The sequence below is a fragment of the Gambusia affinis genome, linkage group LG18 (genome assembly GCF_019740435.1).
Source record: "Gambusia affinis linkage group LG18, SWU_Gaff_1.0, whole genome shotgun sequence".
In the NCBI taxonomy this organism is placed as follows: domain Eukaryota; kingdom Metazoa; phylum Chordata; class Actinopteri; order Cyprinodontiformes; family Poeciliidae; genus Gambusia; species Gambusia affinis.
The window spans coordinates 18,183,645-18,204,949 of record NC_057885.1 but is presented as its reverse complement, the minus strand read 5'-3'; the positions used below and the strand labels follow the sequence as shown (position 1 = coordinate 18,204,949).

Below are 21,305 nucleotides of genomic sequence, written 5' to 3'. Positions count from 1 at the left end.
TCCATCTCTAATTATAAGCTGTAGAAGATATTTTCTAATATATCACATAATCAAACTAGAAATACTGGCTTTCTAATACACACATAAATATCCAACATAATCGAAGCCGAAAAGCAACTAGTAGAGAAAAGCACCAATTTTTCAGTAAGTTTCTAAAGAAAAAAAACCTGTGATTGGTGATGCCAAACCAATCACAGGTTGGATTTTATGCCAATAAAATCGTGATTTTGTGTGATAATGTGTAAGTTGCGCCTGTGATCGGAGTGCTGACGCGGTCTGGGTGGGCTGCAGCCCCCCGTGGGTTTGGATAATAAACAGACAATGTGATCGTATCTCTGAGTCTCCAGTGATCACAGATCGGATCTGGGAGCCGCAGGGATGATCGAAGCAGCCAGCTAATCAATAGGTGAAGGCTGAGGGTAACCAGATCCAATAAGTCGTTTTACAGAGGATTCATTCCTCTGGGTTGCAGCAGCGTCTCTACATGTGTTTACAGTGCAGAGGCTGCAAAGAGCAAACAGATCCAAACGGACAGAATGAAGTTCATGAGCAGAGAAAAAGATTTAACTGGTAGAAAATAACATGTTTTATTCCCACTGGGAGCAAAAGAACCATGGAAATATCAATCTATCTATCTATCTATCTATCTATCTATCTATCTATCTATCTATCTATCTATCTATCTATCTATCTATCTATCTATCTATCTATCTATCTATCTATCTATCTATCTATCTATCTATCTATCTATCTATCTATCTATCTATCTATCCATCTATCCATCTATCCATCCATCCATCCATCGGTTCATCCATCCATCCATCCGTCCATCGGTTCATCCATTCATCCATCCATCCATCGGTTCATCCATTCATCCATCCATCCATCGGTTCATCCATCCATCGGTCCATCCATCCATCTGATCATCCATCCATTGGTTCATCCATCCATCCATCGGTTCATCCATCCATCCATCGGTTCATCCATCCATCTGATCATCCATCCATCGGTTCATCCACCCATCCATCCATCCATCCATCCATTGGTTCATCCATTCATCCATCCATTGGTTCATCCATTCATCCATCCATCCATCGGTTCATCCATCCATCAGTTCATCCATTCATCCATCCATCCATCCATCGGTTCATCCATCCATCAGTTCATCCATTCATCCATCCATCCATCCATTGGTTCATCCATCCATCCATCGGTTCATCCATCCATCCATCGGTTCATCCATCCATCCATCCATCCATCCATCCATCCATCCATCGGTTCATCCATCCATCCATCCAGTGAACAGAAATACATATCTGGGACTTTGAGTCTGTGAAGTTTTGTCATTTTATTTAGTAAATTGTTGGTTGAAACACAGAACTGATTGTAAGTTTTTTCGTCTCTTTCTATCACTAAACACTGATGGAGTAAAACAAACAATTTTCTTACGATTTATCTACAGAACGAAGCCTCAATGTTGTTTTAAACTTCAAATTATCCAATTGAATTGAGTTAAAATTTAGCTCTACTTCATTCCCCACAGAAACTCTCTCTTCAGGTTTTTCAGAAATGTCACTTTGTCGACGCTAATTATGCGCAGGAAATGGATCTTTAAAGCAAGTAGAGCAGAACCTCAAATGGGATGAGTACTGGAGTCATATTAGAGATGCAGAACTCAGAGAACAAGATGAGTTCTGACATTTAAAAAAAGTCAACCTTCAAACATTTACCAAGCCTAAACATGGAGGTGAACCTGGTTTCCTGCTCTTTACAGTTTAATCATGTTGTCAAGGATGTAAAGGATTCTTCTGTTTGAGCGCCATCGTGCACAGAGTAAAGTAAATAACAAAGAAACAAAATGCTGACTCAAGCAGATCAACAAATCGAGAGGAGGAGTCCATTAAAGTAAAGGAGATCTGGCCTGAGGGGTTCTGAAAAGTAGCTAATCTAAACTAGCAGATCCAAACCTTGAATTTCTCACAACTGATTCAGTAAAAACCGGTCAGAGTTTAGAACAACCTAATTTCTGTGACAGTTCTCTGCTCCTTGAAACTTCAGCTGTGATGTGCTCCACTGGGGTCATGACCCCCGTTTGGCTTCCTGGTCTTGGGTTTTGGGCCATTTCTGTTGGGACAAACCAGAGTTAAGGTCACGTTGTATCCATTATGCATTCAGGAGGACAAACTCCTGAGACAGATGGTACAAATATGAACCCAGAAGGACTTCAGAAGATTTCTGATTGGTCGTCCTAAATACGACCCGGAGACGTGAAAGAAAGAACAAGACCATCAATACAGACATCAGGAAAAAAAGACCGCTCCAAAAGCAGGAAGCAGACTACAGCGCAGGGCATTCTGGGTAAATACCACCAAAACTGACATGCTTTGAAGAACCAGCAGGAGAAATGACTTTTGGTCTTTTACCAAAGACAAAAGAGAAATCCTACAGCTGAAAAAAATATTAACTTATTGCCCAAAAACATCTGGGTGTCTTAAGGTCTTAGGCTGGTTTTGTACTCAAATGAAGTATAAAAATGAGTAAAAAGTGAATTTTGCATAATAGGATCCCTATAAATACCTCATCACAGCGTTATATTCATCCTCAGTGAAGGTGGCGTGGCTGCAGGCTGATTAGTTTGGAGGTTGAAACCTTTCTGGGTTTCATCATGTGTTACTATTATAATTATATCTGGAGCTGCCCGAGGTTTGAAAACTGACAAAATGTTGCAGTAACAACATTGATTAAAAGCCTTTCTGAGTGTTTGCTTTGTGTGCTTTTTATAAAAACATAACAGTGGGACAGTTTTTGGTCTGTGTTGGGATCTCAGAGAGAATCGTTCTGCCGCTAGCAGTTACCTCATTACAAACCGAGAGATAAAACAGGCAGACTCTGCCGGTCCATTCACTGATAATCACCTTTTCACTGGTTTTACATCAGTTTAGTATTAACATGATTTAGTTCTTTCTTGTTAAGATTTTGTTACTTTTTACTTGTCGATTTATGGTATTTTTAAGTTGTATTTTTAGTATAATAATTAGCCTTTTTGCCATTTTATTTACAGTACATTGGCTAACAGCTGTTGTTTTTGATTTTATCTATTGTCAAGTGTTTTTTTATTTAGCTACAACACCCAAAGTTAGTTTCAGGTTTTGCACACTGCAGATAAAAGGTGAAAAAACTTCCAGCATGATTCTTCTTGTTCTCATTTCTTCACACCACAACAACTCGTCATTTTAATAGCAGTGTGTAAACTTTATATCCACCTGTGGCTGAAAGCATAGATGGCATGAAAAACGGCCCAGTATGTGAGGAAAATCCCATTGCTTACTGGTCCCATAAAAAAGCCAACCAGTAATGTGCCTCTCTCCCTTTTATTTCAGAAAGCAGTCCATCTGAGAGCTCGCATCTGTATTTAGAAGTCACAAGACGATCATATGAAAACCATTTCTGTGTCACCAGAGGCACAAGTCTAACAGTCCTAGTGGAAGAACAAAATCACATCTTTTCCTGAGAACAGCAGCAGATGAGGAAAATATGAATTTATAGTCCTGCTTTACCACAGCTGTTGCTTACACCCAGCTGCGGTGTTGGATTTCCTCTCATCAAAAATTTATACCGGCTCTCTTATTATTGTCTGATACTGAAGTGAAAGCAGCAGATTAGCAGCAGAAGGTTTTGAAAACGATTCAACACACCCAGCTTCAAATCTGAACATCATTCCCATCTACTAAAGTGGACATTTTATGCCAAATTCACATTTTACAGGGTTTTATACATCAATTTGGGTCAAAAAGCAGCTCAAGTGCTTAAAACCCACCCAGCTGGTTTTTGGCTATAAGTTAATATTTTTTGGTGTCTGGAAAACAAGCCATTTCAAAATCCTCCCGATTATTAAGTCACATTCAACGAACATGGCGCTGTTACCTACCAACCCTAGATGAGATCCAGCACCTTTGGTCAGCTGGTTTTACTGCTGTATGCGTTGTACAATGGCTGCTGGAAAACACAAGTGTTTTGTTGTTGGCTTACTGTTCAGAAACCACTTGCTGCATTATTGTTGGTTGTGCAGGAGGCTCTACTTCTGCTTTTCAAAGATGTATGGTTGTATAATTGCGCATCTGTTTGCAGCCATTTTCATGTGTGAGTGTAAACGTTGAGTTGGGGGGTGTGGCTACCATTAGCTTATTTGGATTTGAAGCGATAAGAGTCCCTAAAACAGCTCCTTCTGAAAAGCAGAGCTGACCAGACTAAAATCTCATCCTCTGAGAATGATTTTGTTTGAATTAAAAAGTAATAAACATTTTTGTGTAGCCCTTAGATGTCCAAGGAAGCATAATAGACCCCCTATAATTACCCAAGTTATTTTTTCATGCTACCTTTATTATGCAAAAGAAATGCCCCAAAAGGTAAATAGCAATGCAAAAACATTCTCTGTCCTTGACATTTCCATCATCTGTTGCCAGCAGCAGTGACTTTAAAAGGCCTGCTGAGTGGCTTCAAATAACTCCACCAGGCCCTAAAGCATGTTGTGTTACCTTAGAGGGTGTTAAACCGCCTGCACCTGCACAAAACCCATTCTGCTGCTTTGTGCCAGTGGTTAAGTATCTCTAAAAGCCTTGAATCAGCCTGCAGATATCAGAGAGGCTCTACAGACAGTAAATGGATCAGACTTTGTTGAACAGAGTAACAGATGGAGAGTGAAAGCTGAGCGTCGTGGCAGGAAGAATTAATTATTGTTGCATGCTTTGAGTTAATGTGTTACATAAATGCTAAATTTTTGCGCTCAGATCCTGTTTAGCATAAGAATTAGGGAGTTTTTAGCTGTTTTGTTTTATACATTTGGCCGGTTTTAGTATAATCGTTTAAATGCAGTTTAGCGGGTCAAAGTGTGCTTTTGCAAGCCTTCTGTTTCTGGTAGGAAATGCATTTCAAAGGCTTCCACCGCTGTCTGCATTGTACAAAAATACACCACTGCTTGTGTTTCATAACAAGCTCAGAACTGGGCCATTTTCACAGCCAACAATGAGGGGATTAGACGGAGAGCTTGCTGCCAGATATCCACATTGAAACCCAAGGAGAAGAAAGAGACGCTGCTATCTTGCGATATATGGATTCAGAAAGACGTGAAAGAAAGGTGTTTAGATGTGAAGAGCTGCGTTTGAAAGCAAAACAAACCCGTTAACTTCCAGTTTTAACCACATTTAGAAGATGTGTCAGTGATTAAAAAAAAGGGACGAATTTAGAAGAACAAGTTAGTAATTCACAAACAAAACTCAGGAAAGGATGTACACGTGTGGTCAAGTTACTTTTTGTTAACTGCAAGAACAGGACACAAGTCGAAAATGTTGTCTAAAGCAACCCACACCAAAGCACTGCAAGAGTGGTGGGAAAGTGACCAAAAACAAACCTGAAGAACCGTCTGCTGGTTTTCAGGGAGACATTCAGTCAGTGTAAATCATAGATATATTTTCTCCCTTGCAAATTTTACTTGTTTTTGGGCTTTTTTCAGACTAATTAAAAAAATATCTAAAAAATTACTAACTGTACCTAAATCAGGGACGTTCAAACTTTTTGTCATGTGCCAAAATCATCAGCTAAAAAAAATCAGCAAAAATGTTGTGATTTTTTTTCCACCTACTCAACAGTAAACTAACCGTGATGCATTTTAGTAAAAAAAATGTAATCAGATTGTTTCTGTAGTAAGGGAATCGTAAATCCAAAACTTCAAGTTTTAACCCGTTGGCCATCAACATGCTGAATGTCAATTTGACCTCATCTATTTTTGTGTCTATTTTTAATTTCAGTTCATTTTTACCAATAGATAAGTAATTATTTAGAGCCTTTTTTAGTGAGACATTGTTTTTATCTGGAGAACTGAACCCAAGTATCGATGTAGACTGTCCAGGGCTTCCCCTGGGGTTTTATAAGCCTGGCGGGCCACCAGACTTCACTTGTGCTCCCACCAGGTTTAGCATTACTTATTTATTTAAGTCTTTTTAAAATGTTTGCATTTTTAAGACTTTATAATTGGTGTCCAGGTATTAATCTTCTAATCTTTCAATAATACGTAATTATCAAGTAATATTTTCAAATTTCCTGCCAACTTTAAACATTTTTGAACTCAAAAACACGACGGGCTGCTGGATGAACCCGACCGCCGGGCTTAACAAGTTTTCAGGGGTAAACTTCTATTCTATTCTATTCTATTCTATTCTATTCTATTCTATTCTATTCTATTCAAATGGTTTTTCCTTGTTAAATCAAAGGCATCCAGTCTCAACTGAGAAAACGTGGAAAAATATTTAGTCTTTTCTCAGTAATAAACACTGGACCCGGTCCGACTTCATTTGAAAACACCTGCTGCACTCATCCAACTTTCAATAAAGCAAAAAAAAAGAAAAGAAAAAAAAAGCAGATTTTGGTGGACAAAGGTGTACTTTAGAGTCTAAGTCAATGAGCAGATGTGGTTCTAGTTGCTGGGAAAGTTGGGAAAAAATGATCACCTTGTGTTGAAACGTCTTTGTGGGTGGATTTTAGTGAAAAAGTCTTCAAGTTATTTAATTTATTGTAATATTGTGGTCCCCGTCCCCCACTTTGAACACCCTTGATCTAAATGGACTTTCAATTATTCCAGAGAAAAGGCGAGTACGGTAGTTTTAAAACATAGTTATTTTTTAAAATTAATCTATTCATAAATCCACTCAGAGAATAAACAAAGACATGTAACAAACACCACCCAGTGTGTTAGTTAGTGTGTTTGTTCATATCATAATAATCAATGTGTTTTAAATGCAGTGTTTACTGTAACGCGGTCGCCTTCTCCAACAGCCTGGATGTGGTGATTGAATGGCTCCTGGTGCGTGTTTCAGGCCCGGCCGGGTCGGTCCGGTTTAGAGTTACAGAAGGCGTGGAGTAGTTTCTACTCTCGGATCAATTTAGAGAAAGAGTGGGGGGAGAGGAGAAAGTGGTCCAGTGGAGTGGATGAGGAAATGACTGAACATTAAGCTGATAGGTGGAGGAGGAGCGGAGAGGGAGGAAGAAATAAAAAAATTAAAATGCAAAGGAAATTGGTTGGCAGAGGATGTGATAAAAAGCCAAACAACAAACTCATCATCACAACCTGAACATTCACCTGGAAGCAGAGAGAATAAACGTTAAACACGCAGAAATTATATGAACTCACTGAACCTGACAGATAATCAATTAACAGCTTGATAAATTAAAATCAGCTCAATAATTTACATCAGAAGTGGAATATTGCTTACAGAAACATCATGATACATTTTATTTATGTTTTCAGTTATGTGTGGTTTTTATTTATGTTTTATTTATTCATTGTTTTTGGTTGCCATATTTCATTTTGGATATTTAAAATATCTCCCAGTTCCAGTGTTGCGTGTTCTTTGCAAAATTAAAGTTTATTTGTCTTTGGAGGGAGAGCTTGCATTATTAAGCTACTAACAATCAATATATTACTTGAAAATTGTCTCAAAACAACAATATCATTGTTTATCGCAATAATTACTTATCGTCCAGTAACATTTGTCGTCATGAAAGGCGTAGTCTATCTGCAGAGATATACTGAAAACACTAAAAGGGAAAAATCTAAACCAGCTTTCTATTTAGAAAAGCTCTGAAAAGCGCAACTGAGCCTCAGTCAAATTCAGGGAGACGTGATTTATTTTCTCTCCGTTTTATCACAGTTTTTTATCTGTGAGCGACGCAGCGGCCAGGCAGAAAGCTGCTAATCGGATGTTGAAGATTTCTCCAGCTGGGAGAGCTTCAGCCCAGATTTGTTTACTAACTGTCGGCCATTTCTGTTTACATCCTACCAGCAAATAATATTTCCAGAGGAGATTTTTATTACCCTCATAACCCGAAAGTAATTAAAAAAGACGTTTGGAGGTGTAATAAAGGGCTTAGTAAGCATCCTTTTTGTCAAAAGTGCTGCTGATTTCAGCAGCTACACTGCGAGGAAATGCGGTTATGTGACTCTAATAAATATTAACCAGCAGCAGGAGGCGGCTTAGAGGGATTTTTCTATGATCAAAGGTTGTAATCTACATATTTTATAGGAATAAATGAATCCAAACAACTAAAACAAATTAAAATAATATATAAAGCAAAGTTTTTCAAGATAATATACGTCATAATTAAATTATATGGAAGACATTTTTCTGTCTTCAAAATTCAGGTATTTGAGTAAACAGTAGTTTGTGTTTTATATATAAAATATATATAACAGAACAAGGTGATGTATAAATTACCTTTGTTGGACTTTATGAGTCCAGCTCAGTTCAGTTCCCCCATTTTTAATGGGAATTAACTCTAATTCCTAAATAAAAAAACACAAACTGAATGGCAGGATGTGGAATTACACATTTTTTTTTTACATTTGAAAAAAATTTTTTTCTTTAAACCTTTGGTAAATGTTTGCATTTTTTTTAGTTAAAACATTTATTGTAAACATGGTATTATATCTGAAATGGATCCACGCAAAAGAAGAGAAATGAACATTGAACATGTGTTTGAATGTGGACATGATCAGGGTCGTGGGGTCAAGGGTCAGGCCGCCACTTCTACTGGCTTTACACTGGACTAGTTCACTATTAGTGGATTTTCAGTGGAAACTGCTGTTATTTCAGATTATTTGTGGAAACTGAGCATATCTAAAATACTCCAAAGAAAATGGAGTTTCTGAGGCTGAACCTCATTGGTCCGATGTTTTTTCATGCGATTGGCTGATGGTTGCAAAGCAGCCAATCCAGGAGTGCCTTTTATTTTCCTTGGCATTGATTGGCTGAACCCCTAAGATAACGACAACTGCAGATGTTAGCTGCTGTCGTTGTGCTAAGACGGTTTCTGCTGTGTGTAATAATGCATATTAATGTATATTTAGTGTTTAAACAAATAAAATAGGCAGTTATAAGTGTTTTTAGAGTGGCTGTAATCCCAGTGATCCACTATAATTAATGCAATCCCAGATTAAGAAATTATTGTGCTAGGACTAGATCAACTGGTAGATTTTTAAACTTTCAACTCATTTAACATACATTTTAAATGAGGGGAACTAGTACTTTTTACCAATTATTAAGGAACTATTTACTTAAAACAAGCTCCTATATCTTGCTGAAATGTTACTTGTAAGTTAATTTTGTCTGATTTCAAGTGTACTTAGATACTTTCACTAGAATCTAGACCAAAAATACTTGTTAAGCTTCATTTCTTTTGCAGTGTAACATTAACCTTCTCCACATAACATGGGTATTTGGGTTGTTTCTGCAGGTTTCGTACCAGGGTTTGTTTTTAGCAGATTCAGTTTCAGAGCTGATTACAGGAACTGCCCGCTGGAAGTGTTTATGTTTTTCAGGACAATCTGCTGTGGCGGACATTGCTCACCGCTGAACGCAGCAGTATGAGCGGCCCAATATGCTGATTCACAGAATCTGCTAGAACACATTAAAATGCCTTATTTTCAAGGAAAGCCTGTTTTAAACCCCAGTTCTGTGTTCTTCTGGTTGGGCTGTAACGACGGACTGGAGGCTGCTGCTCATTAATTGTTTTAGATGCAGTACATTAACCCTGACTAGGAATTATGCTAACATATGTTGCATAGTGATGATGTTAGTTGACTAATGACACTAACAAAATGAAGAAAATCATAAAAAAAACTAAGAAATTGAAAAAATATATCTAACTACTTGAGTGATTTAGAAATACTAACTTTGCTTTTAAGGATGAAACTTTTAAAACTGAAGTTTGGTCTTGCTAGCATTGAACAACTTTAAATATATCAAAAATTACTAAATATTGCACAGCTACTGTAAGATATTTGTGTATTTATTTTATATCTTTGATTTCAGGTGTGATTTTTTTGCCTTCTAATTTGGCTTTTGGGTAAAAGAACCAAAACAAACAAGTCTAGTTAAGTTTATTTATATTTGTATGTCAGTTCAATGTGCTTAACACCATAAAAACGTAACACAGTAACCAATTATGAACCAGCAGTTAACATTATTTATGATAAATGTCGTCAACAGAATCACCAATCAAATTTGTTGATCAATATTCTCGTTGTTATGAATCAAAAGCAACTCGAAGCAGGAGGGTTTTAGTGTTTTGCAGTTTGTTCCAGATTTGTGCTCCATAGAAGCTGAATGCTGCTTCTCTAGGTTTGGCTCTGGTTCTTCAGACCAGAACCAGAAGACCTGAGAGGTCCGGATCTTTAATGTATTGTGTTGCTAAGCCGTTCAGTGATTTATAAACTAAGAGTCTATTCTCTTAAATTAAAGCATCAAGATAATTTCTTTGCAGGTAAAAATGGCCGAACTCTCCAGGTTTCTGTTTGTTAGCGTCCTGCTCACAGGACGGTGGTGTGGACGTTACTGCTGTTATCAGGTTGGGATTAGATTATTTAAAGATGGACTTGAAGTGCGTCATGTAAACCCCTTAAGGTGATATTTATACCGCCCTGACTTTTACACTGCACGGCGCCTCAATGCTAATAGCTGCTGTTCCCTTCTCCTATTTATATCTGGGTCTTCTTTATCTGCCTCTTTCCCCCTTTCCTTCCCTTCGTTTCTCCATGCCGTTTGCGTCACTCTATCTGTGCATTGACAGACGTGCAGAGGCGGCTTCTCTGAAACAGAAGCGCTGTCCTCCTTTCCCGCTCTCTCTCTCTCGCTCTCTGTGTCACACACTCAGCCCCAAACAGAATAACTGTTATTTAAAGACGAGAGCGGCTCATTTAAGAAAAAAAAGGCCTCAGAGAGACGGAGAAGAGGAAGGAAAAGATGGAGGGAGAGGACCAAGGGAGGTACCCAGGGATGGAAAGATGAGAGAGGAGGAGGAAGAGGATGATGTCATTCTTTAACCCTATACCACTCCCTTCTTCCTCCTCCTTTTTCCTCCCTATTCTCCACCTTCTCTCTCTCTCCAGCAGGACTATATTTAGATTTATGCAGCTGTGTGTGTTTGATTCTTATGTATCACTGCTGCTTTTCCAAACCCTCCTCTTCCTCCTCTACATTTTCCCCTGTCACGTCATTCCTCCCTCACCTTTTTGCTGCTTTACGTCTGCAGAGGTTGTATAATTATCAACAAGGCTTATTTAAAATGAAAAACATCTCGTCTCTGCAGCCCAACTCTGTTTAATAACATCACTGTGTTGTACAAAAAGTGCTATCACTTAAAAAATGATAATCTAACACAAACACACAGATGCTTCCAGGGGTGACTGTGGGCAAAACTGGAAATAATATTGTGTACAAAAAAATACCAGCAGTAAATACCACCTTTGTTTATGTAAATAGCAAAGCGCTATTATTGCTTTATTTCTACAAAGCCTCTACAAACCCAGGCAGCGTGTGACTCACTGCCAGAGGAACATTTCTGCTGAAGGAAAAATTCAGATTGTACTTTTTTTCAAATGAGCAACTATTTAAAAGGCATAATTGGATTTTGACTCTATTGTTACATTTAAAATTGCACTTCCAATGGCAAGTTAAATTTAAATTAAGAATATCTATTTTGTATTTTCTAAACTACAGTAAAATGCAGATAAATCTGTAGTCATTGAGGAATATTTTACTCTGGTTTTGATTAGTCTATGGTTGTGTCCAGATTCAGGGGCTGCATCTCTAAACATTCATCTTATGAATCTGGATGTTCAGATTCATTCCGCTCTTGCCTCAGTTTGCTCTGTTGCCTAGCAACCATGACATCAGAATTCCAACGTGACGTGACGTGACGTGACGTGACGTGACGTGACGTGACGTGACGTGACGTGACGTGACGTGACGTGACGTGACGTGACGTGACGTGACGTGACGTGACGTGACGTGACGTGACGAATATACAGAGCAGGCCTGTATCCTTTCTAATAAAACTTGACAGATTATAATATCACATCAGCCCAATAAAAACAAATGTGGACTTAATTAATGAAAAGCATTAGTAGTACCTGTGTAAAGGTAATTTTAATTTGACAAACGAGCCTCAGCAGAGGCTCATAGTCTAGTTTATTGTGTAGGCAGTAAGTGTGAGGTGTTTCCAGCTATAGAATCTATCAGGTGTAAAATCAAGGTTAAAAATAAAAATAGTTTTGTCCACTTGACCGGCCGGCTGGCTGTGGTTCTGTTCGCAGTGTGTGTTTCACATAGGAAGGTCATTATTATCGCCTGCAGTGCACTGCGTTCCCTATAAAAAAGCAATACGTCGGGTCTCCTGTGTAAGCCTTATTTCCCACAATGCTGAGGTGGCTTTTTTAATTACTTGTCACACGGCTTGAAATGTTGTGACACACTCTGGTGACGAGACCAAAATGGGTTTCATTTTAGAGCTGCTAACATCCTCGCGTCTATTCCAGTTAACTTTAACTGATTCCCTCAGTATTTCATTAGGAAGTGACTTTTGGGTTGTTGTGCAGTAATTGTTCTTTGTGCACAAAGTTTTACTCTGATTTTCATTGTCTCTCCTTTTTCTACGTACTTTTTCATCCACGTTTGTATTTTTTTCTCGGTTTTGTTGCAAGCGGACTTCAGCAGCAGGAGCCAAGTCTCCAGAGCAACAACTAATTTGAAAGTCTTTTTACAAATTGAGGAAGACACTGTAAATTTAAAATAGATTTTTTTTTCACGCTGTTGCTTGTGCCTATTTATCTGGATTCTCCAGCTTTATAAAACAGTATTGATGGATTTAAAATAAACTCTTTAATGTAGCTAAAAGCAGCGAGCTGCACTCCATCTTTAAGTTATTTCACTGACATGTTGGCAGTTTTCGTGGAAACTTCTGCAAGTTTGTCCTTTTATACAAATTTTCTAGACTTACCTTCCAATTATAACTCCAACTTTTTGAAATGTTTTGCTTGTTCCCAACTTTAAATTTATGAATTTATCTTAGATTGTTGAAAATCATCTAAAAAAAAAATAAATACGTTTCAGCGGTTTCCAATATCTGTTTGTGAAGAAAAGGTGCAAGAAAAGAACAATTTCCAAAATTACCTAATGGAGTCGTTTGTTTTCTGAATTGGAGTTAATTTCTGTACGCCTACTCTCTTCCTGAGTCTGCTTGGGGATCAGGCGTCGGTGGCTTACCTTTGCCGAGTGCTGTGATTTTCTTTAATTGAGCTGAATCAAAGAGAAATATAAAACTGATAGTGAGTGCCTCGTTGTGCATTTACTGGAGTAACAACTACATTTGCATTGAAAGAAAACATGAAGCTTGTTTGTTAAGCCTTAAGTTGTTAAAAAAAGAGAGAATAATTTTTTTCTTTTCTCCTCAGTTTTTTAGGCTTTTGTTCTCTTACCTCTCAATACAAATGCAGTTTTCAGTTCTTTATTTTATCTTCTTCTTTCAGTCCCATCTTCATTCGAGTTACTCCACATTGAGCGAGGGTTATATTTCACCTTCACAGTCTGGGGAGAAAAAGCAGAAAAGACAGAAAGATTAAAACAAAAAAAAGAGAAGTGGAGCGTAAAGTTCTCAATCTGACCTAAAGGCGTGTTGGTGGTGAAATAAGTAAGTCTGTTGGAACACAGTGGGAACTTTGCTGCCAGTCTTTGTGTCCAGTCACTCAAAATTGGCTGCAGTTCAGGAACAAACTGGAGTTTATTAGCGACTCACCGAGTGTCAAACAAAAAACAACCGAACAAAAAGAACCGTGTCGACAACCGAGAGAAGACACAGCGAAGGTTCATGGAGATAAAAGGTTAATCAAAAGAAGTAAAAGAGACCTAATATCTGGACTTTATGTCATTAGATAAAGGAACCTTTAAGTGACTGAAATCAATAATGATCAATAATCAGATTCTGACTTCAGCTTGGAAATGTTTGCAGCTGTTTTGGTCACTTTTTCCTTTGCAATCAACGGTTCAGTTCACTTACATTTGCAGATATTTATTTATCTTCTCCTTTAGAGCTCCCATCGCAGCATTTCAATCAAGTTAATGTCTGGACTTTGACTAGGCCGTGACAGCACATTGAGCCTTTTTGTTGCAGGGATCCGGGTCGTTGTCCTCGTGACCCAGTTTGGGCTTAAGATGGACTCCCTGCACAGTCGATTAATGTTTGATTCAGTGAGAATTACTGCAGAACAAGCCCAGATCACCACCCTGCCACCACCATGCTAAACAGTACATTCATGTTTTTTCTTATAGATCCGTAACTCAAATATTGGTTATTTTAGTAATCGATTATTCTGACAATTTATTGATTAACTGGATAAAAATATTGGCTCATTCTGCAGATTTTTCATATAACCACTTAAGTAAATTTTTTAAAATTATATATATTTATTTTACATATTTGTTAAAGGTTGCGACAGTATGTTATGAGACAGATAATCCGTTAAAGGGTCAATCTCCTCCACCTTCTGCGCAGCCACACAGAGGGTGATTGACAGCACTAAGACCCGCCTCCCAGCTCTGATTGGTTGTTTCTAGTTAGCATTGGGAGAAGACAGAGGCGCTAACAAAGTCTCATAACAAACTGTCATGACATGGTGACAGTTTCACCAAATATGTAAAAAAATATATACTTTTAAAAGTTATTGTAGCTTGAAGTCTTTTTTATGCAATACTAGAAATACATGAAAAAAAATGCATATAAAATAATTGAATTAATATTTAAACATTGTAGTTCATGAAATGCAGTAACAGCATTTCTTTAGTGTACATTTGATCCTTTGTAGTAAAGGATGCGGCTAAAATAATACATCCAAAATCAACATGTAAAAAGTTCAGCCTTTCCTGTATCTCTTAACATCAAAACACTTTACGACTGATCTGTTGATGAATTTTTTTTAACTAATTAGTACTTTGACAGCAAAAGTTCCTTATTAATAAAGTTTTTGGCAGAATTTGAACCAGGTGAAGCTAAAATTGCTTGAATAATAGTTGTTTTTTATCTTAAATGAAAAATGTGTAGATATTCTGTACAACCAGGCCAAAGAAACCCTAGCTGGAAATAATTTGTTTTGTGAAAAAATATTAATCGCTTCTCTTCAGTAAACCTAACCTTCTCTTGAGTCTTTATACTCCACTTATTACATTAGTTGACAATTATTTCAATAATCATCATGATTAATCATTTCAGCCATAAACTCTCTCTCTCGCTCTGTTCTCCAAGTTTGCTCTTGTATTTACTGCGAACTTTGTGTGGAGGATTTAAGTGCATCATCTCCTGGACTCCATGTTTAGCACCACTTACTGGTCTGGAGGAGTAAAACAGCGTTTTGGGGCGCTCTTTGTGTGTCCATGTGGACAAAAACATTTCTGGAAGTTTGTGTAGATGTGTTTTTAAAACCGATAACTGATTTTGAAAAGACAAAACAAAACAAAATCAAAATCTCTTCCTGTTGTTCTTTACATCCTTAAGATCCAGAGAACTACAAATGCTGCACTTATAATAGAAGTATATTCAATTAATAAAATACAATATTTTTAATCATCTTCTAATTTCACTCCTGAATCCAGGAGCAGTAAAGGTGGATTTAGTTTTTCTAGTGATCATTTATTCTGACTGATTTCCTAACTCCTCACACCTTTAGTTTTTTTCCAGTTTGACTCCATAGTAAAGGGAACAGATGGTCCAGGTGAGCCCAGAGGGGATGAGAGGGGTCTGGGAGTGGAGGGGCTCCAGGCTCCTTCTACACCTGCAGGTTAAGACGGGTTAATTTTAATCCTCTCCTCCTGTGATTCTGTCTGCGGGTAAAAACCTCGGCTCGTCCCTCTTCCAATGCTCAGTTGGCCCAGAAAGCGACTCATAAACTGTTTAGTTTTGTTCCAAAAAGAAGAAAATAATCTATTTAGGACTTGCTGTTCCCAGTTAAAACCAGTGTCTTTAATGGATTTCATGGTTGTTTTTCCTCAGACGGGAGGAAATGTCACATCCTCCTGAACCAAACAAGTTTCATGCCCAACCTGAGATTATTCCTTCATCACAAGATCTGATCAGTCTAATAAACGTTTTATCTCACAATCATCAGGTTTCTGTTAGCATGGTGACATTAGCATTAGTTTGGCTTTGCAGAGATCCTAAGAATGAGGTGCCATTTGTAAAGTTACACTTTACAAATGGCATTAACAGTAATATTTTCTTCTCTTTAGCCTGTTGAGAAAACACAAGATTAATTTTTCAAAGTCATATTTTTGCCATGTTACTCATACATTTATAAATGTCACATAGTTCCAAACTAAATATTTAATTCATTAGATAAACATTTCACTTGCAGATTGAATATTTAGTTGGGAACTTTGTTTGCTGGATTGTGAGCGAAATATTTAGCTCAACTAAATGTGTGAATTTAGTTTGTTCAGTTTAGTTTGCTCAGAGGTTTGTTTCCTAGACAAACGTCCAGAAAACTGCAGAAATGCTGAAACAATGCGTTTGTTTAACACAAAGCTAAAACCCCATTTGTTCAGAGCTGAAGTTGATTCATACTAACTAGAACATAAATTGATTACAACGTTTTATGACTTGGCTTGTGGTCGTTTTGCCAAAGATAAGAGAAATCCTCCAACTGTTAAAATCTGATGCTTCTCCATTTCTGTTTACATTTTATGAAGAATGAAATTGTGCTCAGTGTGTTCTTCAGAGATTTTTATGTTGTTTCCTTCAGTGGTTCTTTGTGCAGCGCCACCACAGGCGAGGAGGGGAACAGGTTCTTCAAAGGGTTTGGATCGTTTGACACAGAAAACAAAACGTTCCAGCATAATAAATGTAACAAATGTTTCAGCTTTCGTTCCCAATCGAACAGAGTGAATTCAGTCATAGTTGTGCAGTTGATAAAGAGCAAATGAGTCGTATTTGTTGTTGTCACGTCCTGTAATATTGCCTGTAACTCTGTGTGCAGTTATTTGGTTTTGTGTGATGCTTAACAAGCTGAGCTGATAACTTTCACACTCCCAGGCTCCTGGAATCAACTCAGATTTCACTGTGTGATATGTAATCCCTGGGTTTCCACTGTCTGTGTGAAAATCTGAGTTTTTGATGGTTTTATTGTGTTTGCAGCCAGCAGGTTGGTTCAGTGCAACGAACCAGGTGTTTTGAATGTTTGTGACAGATGTTAGGACTCGCCGTGTTTGTGCACGAATGCCATCCCCCGTCTGTGTTTGTAGCGTGATATTCTCGCTCTCCTTCCCTCATCATCTGAGAGAGAGGAGAAGAAACTTGTGCAACTCATGTGCTGGAGCTCTTTTTCTCACGCTCCCACTTTGTCAAACAGCTTATTTTCAAACACCCAGCGCTGCTTTTGGGAATGGATTTAGCCGACTTTCATAACCTTTTCTGGCTTTTAACGTTTTCCTCTCTCTGTGTTTCCTCCCACCCCTGGTTCTCCCAGACGCCCCGGTGGCAGAGCTACATGACCTGTTCTGCAAGAAGCTGCAGCAGTGCTGCGTGCTGTTTGACTTCCTGGACTGCGTGGCCGACCTGAAGGGGAAGGAGATCAAACGTGCGGCGCTTAACGAGCTGGTGGAGAGCGTGGCCACTAGTAGAGGCGTCCTCATCGAGCCTCTCTACCCAGAGGCCATAAAGATGGTAAGACTAGCAGGAAGGTCAAAGGTTGGAGTGATTGAATGAGTTGGGATGAATTTAGTATATATATTTTTTTTCTATATATATTTATGAAACTTTTTCAACCTTTTTGTGTTTTGACTACACAGACAAAGCAAAACTTAAACATTTGGGTCATAAAAATAATTATGTGCAGGTGTTATTAGCTCCATATTTTTTTTAAGTATTTATTTTGAACAAGTTTTTAAAAACAAGAAAACAAGTGATCAGTAGGAGAGAGAAAACATGTGCATACATATCCAAGAACATGATTTGTTTACCACCACTTTTCTCTTTGAAAAGGAGCAGAAAGAAGTGAACACTTATTTAATCCCACCCTTTATCTCAATTTTACTGACTCAGTAATTATCATATTTCTTAAAATAAAATCATGTTATAATACTCATGTACTTGTTCAATGTACTGGGGCCAACAAATAAATTATATTACGTACACAAACTAACTCATAAGACAATAAACTCTACAGATCATTATAATAATGATCATGACAACTGAACATTAGAATATTTACCAACTCCTTGCCATTGTGCACCTATAAATTATTCTTCTGTTATATAGCAATAAATAAATGTTAAAAACAGAGAAAGAGAAAACTAATGATAATAATGATGTAAGATAACTGTAATGAGATAGTGATTGTAATTAACTGCATTTGTTTCTTGATTTTAGTTATAGTGATGAAAATCATTTTTATTGTTATTTGGATATTTCATACAACTCTGGAAGAAATGAAGAGCCCACTGCACTGAGCCTCATTAAAAACCTCCTGAACTCTTCCTGAGTTAAAACTTTAGTATTGTTGTTTATAAATTAATAAAAGCTTGTTTTCTTTGCATTATTTGAGATCTGAAAGCGCTGCATCTTTTTTTTGTTATTTTAGCCATTTCTCATTTTCTGCAAATAAATACTAAATTTTTACGTGGAATCTCAGAGACATGTTGTCAATAGTTCCTAGGATAAAAAAAACAATGTTTATTTTACTCAAACATGCACCTTTAAAAGGAAAAATCAGAGAAACTGATCATTCTAAGTGGTCTCTTAATTTTTTCCAGAGCTGTAATTTTTTTAATTCAGTGTTTCCCTTAACTTGTCCCCGCCCGTCCTTATCCATAAATAGAAAAGGAAACAGCACCTATTATCAGTATTGAATAGAGCAAAACTGTAATAACTGATAATATTACAATACAAAGGCTCTTGTAAGGATTATGAAAATATTCAGTCCAACATTTTAACTAAATCATCTTTATCATGCACCCGACATGTCAGATAATCAAGAGAGACATAATTCAGGATAACATCCTGCCTTGGTGTCTTGGAGGACATTTTTCCACTTATCCGTTTAGGGAGGAGACATTTTCTTGCACACAAAGTTAACATTCTCTAAAGCTTGTAAAGGATGAGCAGTTATTCATGTTATTTATGTTTTTAAAAATTATACCATAGATCCGTAACGCAACTAATGATTATTTTAGTAAGTGATTATTCTATTGGTTATTCTGACAATTAATTGAATAACAAATATTGCAGATTTTTATGTAACTATTTAAAGCTCCAATATGTAATTTTTTAAAAGTATATATATGTATCTCCATGTCGTGTCGGTATGTTGTGAGACAGATAACCTGTGAAAAGATCAATCTCATCGCAGTCACACAGAGGGTGATTGACAGCACTAAGACCCGCCTCCTGGCTTTGATTGGCTGTTTCTACTTAGCACTGGGAGAATCCAGAGCAGCTCATTTTTTTCTCACGACATGGTGACAGTTTTCAACAAATATGTAAACAAATGTGTATTTATAAAAGTTACTGCAGCTTTCAGAAGAAATTCTTAAATTTCCGTTCAATCAATGAATGCCACAAATTTCAGCGGTGTCAGAAAATAAACAGTCAAGCTGATGTGGAAGTGGGTCTGAAGTGGATTGAGAACAAATTTAAAAAGACCTCCACGCGCTAATCTAACCTGCATGGTGTAAAAAAAAAAAGAGCATCTGGATGAACTGATAAGAGTAAGAAAGGAGAGGAGAGCAGGAGCTAACAAAGAGGGAAGCAAAAGTCTGCACACATGATGACAAGAAGAGGGATGGAAGGGAGAGATAAAGTGGAGCGTGCTGCAGAGAGTGGACAGCAGAGATCCCAGAGGAGCAGGAAAAGCCTGCAGCACATATATAGCTGCTTATGGCATTCAGCAGGTCTACCCAGAGGTGTGAAAATGGGGTGGAAGGAAAGTGGAGGAACAATCCAATGTGCCGCTTTCTGCTAAAAAAAAGTCTCAATAATAGCAACATGAAAAAAGAAATTGCTCCTTTGTAAAAGTTGCAGGGATGGGCAGCACCTTAAAATTTGGTGCAGTGCAACAAAACACTGCACCAGTAGAAAATAAAGATATGCTTCTACTGTTTAGAAGATATTAGAGTCATGAATTAATGAAGCCTCAGGGTTAATAAAAAACAGAATATATGATACTTTAAAAGAAAAAACAATCAGATCAGAGATCAGATCATGCATAGTGGTGGAAGCAGTCTCTAGAATATTACCTTATTCAGCCGTTAAAAACCCAGAGAACCAGAGAGAAAATAATGCGATAAAAATTAATTTTTATACCAAACAGAGATTTAAACAGTGCCTTTGGATGAGCAGTTTAAGCTGGCTGGTGAATTAATGATGAGTTAGTTGCATGACTTATCAGTTCTTCCTTGAACATACGCTGGCATCAGCATTAGAGATGACCAACACCGGCTGGAGTTGCTTGGAAACTGAAAACGGGGCTGAAGATAGATTTTATTCTTACCTGCAATGCAACAGCTTCTTTGACTGACAGAGTGTGTGCACTGCTGCCCATTCAGCCCATCTGTTCGGTCCAGAGTGACACCAAAGATAAAATATGGACCATTTTTGTTCATGGATTTATTTAAATCAATGTATTCCTGTAATTATCTAGGGAATAAATACCTTGATTTGCATAAAATCATTGTTAAAACTAAACTAATATGGTTTGAACTCTGTATTTCTCCAAATTAGAGAACAATATGAAAACATTTGCTTCTTACCGTGAAGAAATCTGGTCCTAATGATCAAATTCACTAAAAATGTCAACGCTTTCCTCCTTTGCAACCTAGGCCGTTCCTATTTTAATGACTTAATCTTAATGTTTATTTAATTAATATTCAATGTTTATTTTTTAACATGTGAAAATGTAATAAATATATGTGATGGATAAAGATAAACAGACGACGTTTTAATTTTCCTGAGGTGAAGTTGAACATACAGCTTTGGAGCCCCCTGGTGGCTCAAAGCTGTATTTTTTCGGAAGATAAGGAAAGGCATCAACGAGAAGAAACGATCATTTCTGGCTAAAAGTCTTCACAAATATCACTCAACTGTTTGGAGCAACAGACCAAAAATATTAATAAGTGATGAAAATCCAGAGCTGCAGGAGTGGGTGTGCCTGTTTGGAGGGGATGCATGGAGAAAAGTCTGTTTTCAAAGTAAAAACCCTGTAGGTTAGTGGAAATGGGTCAGAATAAACTAAAACATTGCATTTTGAAAGGTGAGATCATTGTAGGAATGTTTGACCATGATGCACATCCATAAACCTGATGTCTAACGGCAATAACATGTTCTGGTCGATTATTGTTGGTTAGAATAAGATGTCCAAAACTAATCATATTAATAAAAACACTGCCCTGTATGTCAGAAATGCAGTTTTAGAAAAGATTCAGGCACGTTTTCAA

The 21,305-nt window shown here is 37.4% G+C and overlaps 1 protein-coding gene and 1 long non-coding RNA gene across 4 annotated transcripts in view; one reads left to right on the top strand and one right to left on the bottom strand.

Annotated features, from left to right (window-relative positions):
* The window catches only part of LOC122820314, a 51,786-nt gene that overhangs the window by 3,843 nt on the left and 26,638 nt on the right, over window positions 1–21,305 (bottom strand). For both annotated transcript variants that reach the window (XR_006368760.1, XR_006368761.1), the window contains 2 exons: window positions 13,307–13,415; window positions 13,002–13,127 (listed from right to left, as the gene is read on the bottom strand). This is a non-coding gene — a long non-coding RNA (uncharacterized LOC122820314). The remainder of the gene's footprint in view (window positions 1–13,001; window positions 13,128–13,306; window positions 13,416–21,305) is intronic.
* The window catches only part of ppp2r5b (protein phosphatase 2, regulatory subunit B', beta), a 46,907-nt gene that overhangs the window by 4,902 nt on the left and 20,700 nt on the right, over window positions 1–21,305 (top strand). For both annotated transcript variants that reach the window (XM_044097640.1, XM_044097641.1), the window contains one exon: window positions 17,342–17,538. In XM_044097640.1, the coding sequence (XP_043953575.1) occupies window positions 17,342–17,538 (197 nt within the window). The remainder of the gene's footprint in view (window positions 1–17,341; window positions 17,539–21,305) is intronic.